This window comes from Fopius arisanus, unplaced genomic scaffold (genome assembly GCF_000806365.1).
Source record: "Fopius arisanus strain USDA-PBARC FA_bdor unplaced genomic scaffold, ASM80636v1 scaffold00032, whole genome shotgun sequence".
NCBI lineage: Eukaryota > Metazoa > Arthropoda > Insecta > Hymenoptera > Braconidae > Fopius > Fopius arisanus.
The window spans coordinates 105,185-112,738 of NW_011887771.1; the positions used below are offsets into that span (position 1 = coordinate 105,185).

A 7,554-nucleotide genomic window follows, 5' to 3' on the forward strand; every position below is an offset into this window, starting at 1 on the left:
ATCGTCCGAGTTGTAGTCTCGAGAGGGAAGACTACCTGGCCAAGGTCTTTCCCCTGAAATTTTTCCTTCGGGTGTAATTGCAGTACAGGAAGGACTGTGTAAGGAGATAAAATGTAAAAACCCGAAAAGCTATACATGGAATAAATTAAATTCAATTAAATCCATTGTGAAGCTGTAAAACGAATTCAAATTCAAACTCCAATTTATTCAAACATTAAATACAAAGAATTTTGAAAATAAATGTTATACCCATCAATATAATATGTAATATAAATAAAATATGAAATATAATCTATCTAAAACAAATTAACAAAACAGAAAATTAGGAGAATAGGCAAAATAGTCGGAATATTTCGAGGGTTTTTCAACAATAGCTTTTAAAATCAAAGACATGAAGAAGATTTGGAAGAACCCTTTTCATAGCTATCAAGCAGCTGTATAAAAAAACTTTTCGAAGAAATTTAGTTATCTCTTATTTCAAAGATACTATTCATTTATGATACTTCACATTCCTCTTCTGAAGTTCATATAGTCTTACATATTTACTGTGTTCTCTCAATTACCTTTATATACGATCGTCCGTTTTGTATTGGTGATTCTTCCACCCTGTGTCTTAGTCTTCATGTTACATTTCAATTATCTTCACTTGTCCTGGAATTTATTCAACGAAAATGGTAATTTGTAATTAAACTAGCCCAATCATTTACAGTATACATTCCTGTTAATTTTGTTGAATTTTGTCCTCCGTAATAAATCTAATGAATCCCATCTCCGCGACCTCTTGAATCGGTGTAATACTTTATTCAAGTACATTTTTCCCTTGATTCCCTGGATGAAAGACTGAAATGAAAAAATTGGCCAAATATTTTTGGAGCTAAATGAATGCCTAAAATTCCTCAGAGCCTTTTAAATCTCTCTGTAATTTTTGTCCCACTTGAGGGTTGAAGAACAGAGTGGAATTTTTTCTCATGGCACAATGGCTTTCATGTACTTTTTCCATCCTCGAATGGTGCAAATGATACTTAATGAAAGTATTCTCTCCTAAGGGTACTTGAAAGTGAAAATAGAGAAAGCAGTAATGAAAAATGAAAAGACAAACGGTGGGAGAAGGGATAGAGGGATCGATTTTGGGTTGGCGTGCTTGGATACCAGCTTGAACGCATCGAGGTGTGGCTTGGAGGATCGATAACGACGCTCCGACCAAGCCCGACGTTACTCTCGGGACGCCATCGTCGGAATTGTCGGTGACTCTCCACAGTGGATAGTAATCTCGTTCCACCATGCTACCTTTCGGCTTTTATATTCTCCTTCCACTCGGGGCTAAAAATCCTCCACTGCAACCCACTACATTTTCCCTCTTGTTTCTTCATTATTTTTTTTTTCAAAACGAGTATGATGTTGCTCTTTACCAAAATCTAGGGCATTCTGATTTCATACGAAATGGTCATTTTTGCTAATAACTTAGCAATATCCTTCCCAATGGTTATGCATTTTAACATCATATTCAAAAAGTCATTCTGAAAGTAAACAAGACTGCTCGATTATGAGCAAAGGGATTGTATGAATTTTTTATTTTACTGAAAAATATCCCAATTTCAGGAGTTTCCAGTTTTGACAGACTGTATTTTTTTAATTCGTCCAAGTTTTTCCGTTTTGGGATGTTCAAGTGAATATTATTTGAGATATCTAGCTGAATTTGGGAAGTAATTAATCTAACCACGAAAAATTGTGCACTTAAATCGAACGATTGGAATATTTCCATAACAAGAAACTTGTCCGTTTTTGTATTACCTATGTTGCATGCAGACGCTAATATCGAGACTCGCAATCATGATGGACAACAAGCAGAGAACCTTTTTCTGAATGCCAAGCATTCCTCGAGTCTTGAAACTGAAGAATGGAATAGCTCCAATAAATCATGACTAATCCGAGGATCCGGATATCAAGCTAAAGGCAAACACTCACGTGGTGCAATCATTCATCCTCATCTGACATTTTCCATTGCGTGATGATCACATTCATCATTATGCGTAACTCAGCAGCTCCATAAATTCTGCATGAGCCATTGGTCAGACTGTGATCAATGGTGAATTAATTCTTTTCGCGATTGATCTATTACACTCCTCTCAGAACAAGGGGCCGTGGAATCCGATCCTTTGTGATGAAAGCTTTCTATGCTATCTCTTGAATCAGACAAAACCCGAGGAAGAACAAATCAAATTTTCCTATCAACTCAGGGTTCTTGATATTTACTAGGTCAATTTGAACTGTATTCTTCCGGAATCGTGTTTCATTCTCTCGTTTCTCGTTACGAAGATGGATAATGAAATTCATTCCATTCGAGAGGATCTTATGGGAGAAAGCGGTGTTAGACACCCTGGGGTTGGCGTATCGTGTTACCCGGGTAGAGTTGATATTACTCTTTATGGAAATATTTGTATTCAATGAACGTTAATGCACGTCTTGTTTCTGCACTAGTCACCTGGGGATGCGAAAGGATTGACCCCGCGAGGGAAATATCAAGTACTGTAGTCTCATTAGAATTTACAACACCTTGACCCGAGAAAATGCCAGAATCCAATTTCATGTCGTGGTATATAGTTAGGAAATACTGACAACCAGTGTAAATTTCGTTTATTATTTCGTCATTCGTCATTTTTTCCCAAATATTCAAGTGTATCGTAGTCTGTGGGGATTAACTCAGGTTAATTGACGTTAATTACTCTGCAATCAGTTGATTGTCATCGATTTTCATTGAAAAAATAGTTGTGAATGGAATTGAAGGATTGTGAATACATTCTGGAGAGGATTATTCTTGATTAGAATTTTCGTGATTCAGCTGAGGGTAGTAAACTTGGGTTTCGTCCTGCGTGTCGATGAACAATCATTAGATTGCGTCGTATAAATCATATAGCATGTCATGATGACCGTGTAGGAGGGGCTCCCGTTATGTTTCGTTCATTTTCACTAATAGAAAATAATTATTTCTTATCTTTGAAGTACGATTTCCAATATATCAGCGGAAAGAATCTCTGGCATTACCACGGCACTTACGAGAAAAAACTTCCTTACTGAAGTGATAAATCTCTTACTCAATAATTTTCAAGAAAATTATATCTTGTAGTGAGAAAAAAATGAGGAATTGTTGGATTTGAGAAAAAAAAACTTGGGAGTAAATCACTCAGCTAGACTTGACTTGAGTCACATATTTATTATGAATAAATTATTATCATCATAATTATCATTTGAACAAGTGAACAATTTCATGACAGAAGGGTTTTTTGTTTTAGAATAATATATGATTTTCTGGTCCATTTTCAAAAGACTCGTCCTTCGGAAAAGTGTTGAATCCCTTGACCAATTTTTTTTTTCAGTATATATTATTTTCAGTATATATATATATAGTATATATCAATACATGTTTGACAACGCTGAGAAAAAATTACTTCTGCCAAATATTTATTTACTTACTGGAAATATTTACTTTTCGAACTATCTTGATTAGGTTTCAATTATGAATATTTCAATCATGATATTATGTTCCTCTCTTTTTCAATGACGAGACCGACCGGGCGCTACATCGCGCTGTAATTATAAAAATCGCGATTAAAAATAGTTAATTTAAATGAGTTCCAAATTCAAATTAGCCGCCTCAGACGACTGAACCAATAAGGAATAAGCGTGACAGATTTTCGAGATATCGATAGTCTCGATGTTTATCCTTTTTAGAATAGGAGGATAGGATTTAGAATAGGATCATCAATTTTTAATATTTTTATTTTCATAATTTTCATGATTAAAAAAATTTCTCTAATTACCGTAAATAGAAATTTGGTAAAAATCCATTTTTTTTCAGTGTGGATAAGACTTTAATTATTGTAATATTCAAGAAGAATAGCCCAGGAAAATCCATCATATCCAAGAATGAACTTGAAACTTAATTATTGAAGTTCAAAGCAATTGCAATACAGTGGAATTTCCCAAACTTCTGTCCCTTGACATTCTTAACCCGAAGAAGTACGAGAAACTACTATTAAATTCTATTACTAGAATCAGAATCAACTCCGCCATTTCAAACGGAATAACTACATATAAGACACCAGACTTCCTGCCGACGACATATTGTAATTAAATTCTTTAATGATCTGTAAAAATCCTGTACTAAGTACTCTCTCCTCTTCATGTTACAGTGCGATTACACGAAAGTATACAAGAAGAAAACTGCCACTACCTCGTCTTCGATCTGTAAGTAATACGCTTCAAAGATAAATTTCATTACTCCCAACGGAAGATGAACAAATTGGAAACCAGAATTGCCGATTTGAAATTGAAATTCACTGAACTGTATAATAGTAACTGAAAGATTTCTGTACTAGCACGGATTGAAATTACGTGGCTTTCACCTTTTGCTTGATTCTCACTCCTCTCAAATAAACATCATTCACTCATTCAATGTTGTCGGTGTGCTCACTGATGTGTTACGAGAAACATCAAACATGAAAGATCAAAGATTCATTCAGTTGATTTCCGAGTTATTACTCTATATCGCCCTCAATGAAACACCCAGGCAAATGCATTAAGGAAACTTTTCTTTTGTCTCAGGAAATATCCTAGGGTAAAGAGAAAAACAGGAGAGATGGTTATCGAAAGGATCAATCATCCATGAGGATTAAAATAAACCAAAACAAGACACTTTCTAATTGTTGCATTAAACTCTGATTTGACTCGTTCGATTCCTTCATTCTCCTGTACCCGTGGGAATGAAAACATTTTAAAATTGTCCTGAACATGCATTCTACTCTCTAAAACCAACACCTTCGGAAAATTATACATGAAATTTCAAGTTAAAAAAACTTTATATCTTTAATTCTTGCTGAATTCTTAATTAAAGAATCATTTGATTTTTTGAATATTCCGGTGATTCTCAGTTTCCAGGTTCATATGCCACTGAAAAATCGGGTAATGTGGAAAATTCAGGAAATTATTCTTCGGACTTTTCAATCTATTGAGAATACCATTTGATATTGAATTTTCATTATAAGCATAAAAATTGAAGCTTTTATTGAAAAATCAATTAGCGTTCAACACAAAAACCTCAATTTCCCTGAATTTTCAGTTTTTAATCGAAATTTGATTAAAAGCCTGCATGTATCGTTTTCCATGCAATATTTATCACGTTAGGGATCAAATTGTGTTGCGAAAACCACTCTAGTAGTTATAAAAAAATAATCATGAAAAAGAGGAAAAATTGGTGACTAGTGGTAGCTGGAAATATTGATACTAATTGATCATCCAAGTGTGCATATAAATAATTAAAAATACCAAGTTCATCAGCTGCCATGATGAGAGAGGAGAATACATTTGACAGTCAATACCAATGTCGAATGAAAATGGACTGTCAAATGGTACGAATGATAAATTGTGCATTTTTTTATTTTTCTGTCAGCTCGGCAGATGATCCCTTTGAGTCAATATCTCCATCTGCCACCCTTCAATATATTTCCCTCTTTTTTTATAATTATTTGTTCATGCCCATTGGAATGGTTTCCGCAAACAATTTGAAGGCCAAATTGAAAAATATCTTGGGATAACAAGATAAAGGTGAAATTAACGTTTATGTCATTGCGGCCGGTAAAACGCGTTTCTAACCTCGCTTCGCTCGGATAAAAACGCGTTTTCGGCCACAATGACATAAAATAGTATCATAGCCACGGCGAAAAAAGTGATTCTGACTCATGCGCGTTATAATCCTCATCTCCGACTCTGACTATAAAGTCGCATTCATCAGATTCCCTTTTTCCGTCCTACACTGAGAGAAATATTCAATAAAAATTACGTGTATTTTCCGTAATTCTGGAGCGAAATGTGGTTGTCGGAAATTTTACGGAACTGTCACGTAATTTTTATCTAAAGTCACGGAATTTTTCCGCGGTGTTCCGTCATTTTTATCTGAATTATCGGTGAAAAATAACGATACCGTCGTTGAAATTTTTCAAATCAAAACTCCGTAATCGGTAAGTGAACTGAAAGTTCCGTAATTTTTACTAAATATTTCTCTCCGTGTAGACGTGAAAAATACTATTACGTTCGATGGACAGTACATGCGGACCTTACATCCCATATTTATATAATTAAAAATGCTCAAGACTTTGTCATTGAAATTTCAACAAATTTTTCACCGTGTCGTTATGAAGTTTCGATTGAGATGAATCGCCTGAATGTTGATGAATTTGCAGAGTCACTGGCGGCGAACTCTTCGAGGATATTGTCGCCCGAGAGTTTTACAGTGAAGCAGACGCCTCTCACTGTATACAACAAATTCTGGAAAGCGTCCATCACTGCCATCACAATGGAATTGTGCACAGAGATCTCAAAGTGAGTTCTTCTCCACGTCGTTTATTACTGGCGCATCTCGAATGCTGGATACGAAAATTGTCAAATCTTATAATGATAACTCATGCCCTTTTTTCTTTTTTTTTGTGTGAAATGGAATACCCCAGCCTGAAAATCTTCTACTCGCTAGTAAAGCAAAGGGTGCGGCTGTGAAACTCGCGGATTTTGGATTAGCTATTGAATTACAGGGAGACGCACAGGCATGGTATGGTACGTAATTCAATTTATTATTACATTTTCAACATCACGTGGAGGAAAAAAAATATCAAAAGATAGATCCTTCGAAACGATATGGCAAATACCTAGAGGAGGAGATGGTCGGGTTCATGAACAATCGGAGGCAAAGTTTGAAAATGTTGACACATACTTACATTCACACCACCATTTTCCCACTTTTTTGGGGTATAATGGATCAACATAGCACAAAAAATAGAAAATGAAAGACAAATTTCATCCAAGTGCACAAGCCAAATCATGAGGAGATAGTTGGTGTTCTAAAAAGTCTAGGAAAGTCATCAAAAACTCATCTTGAGGGCAAACTAACTTCAGAAATAGACAACTTTTATTCCAACAGTATTATATATTGATTTATTTAGTTGAAAAGGTTTACCGAAATGTAGCATTGCTCCTGTTACTTCCCTCTACCTCTCGTTTGACGAGTATCATTCTTTTAGGTTTCGCCGGTACGCCCGGATACCTAAGCCCCGAGGTACTCAAAAAGGAGCCGTACGGAAAGCCAGTTGACATCTGGGCGTGTGGTGTTATCCTCTACATTCTTCTTGTTGGTTATCCACCATTCTGGGATGAGGATCAGCATCGGTTATACGGTCAAATCAAAGCTGGAGCTTATGACGTAAGTTCCAAATGTTAATAAACCTGATTACATGCATCAATTGCTGCATAATTCGTCTCCACAAGCTACCCGCTAGCCGGTTAACATATCCTTATTCCTTATTATAAAAGTAGTAATACCAAAATGAAGTTTGCTCGAGTCGAAATATCTCGAAACGTGTCGGACGTATTCCTGATTGATCAACTCGAACCGCCAAATTCAAACTCGGTGCACGGAGTGCGCAGTAGGTCTCCTCCCTTTTATGAAAGGAGAAACACAAAAATGAAGTTCGCCCGAGTCGAAATATCTCGAAACGTGTAGGACATATT

At 35.7% G+C, this 7,554-nt stretch overlaps 1 protein-coding gene across 12 annotated transcripts in view; it reads left to right on the top strand.

Moving 5' to 3' along the window:
• Positions 1-7,554, top strand: part of CaMKII (Calcium/calmodulin-dependent protein kinase II) — a 109,386-nt gene that overhangs the window by 61,257 nt on the left and 40,575 nt on the right. For all 12 annotated transcript variants that reach the window (XM_011303464.1, XM_011303462.1, XM_011303463.1 and 9 more), the window contains 4 exons: positions 4,191-4,245; positions 6,237-6,375; positions 6,501-6,603; positions 7,068-7,246. In XM_011303464.1, coding sequence (XP_011301766.1) covers positions 4,191-4,245; positions 6,237-6,375; positions 6,501-6,603; positions 7,068-7,246 — 476 coding nt within the window. The remainder of the gene's footprint in view (positions 1-4,190; positions 4,246-6,236; positions 6,376-6,500; positions 6,604-7,067; positions 7,247-7,554) is intronic.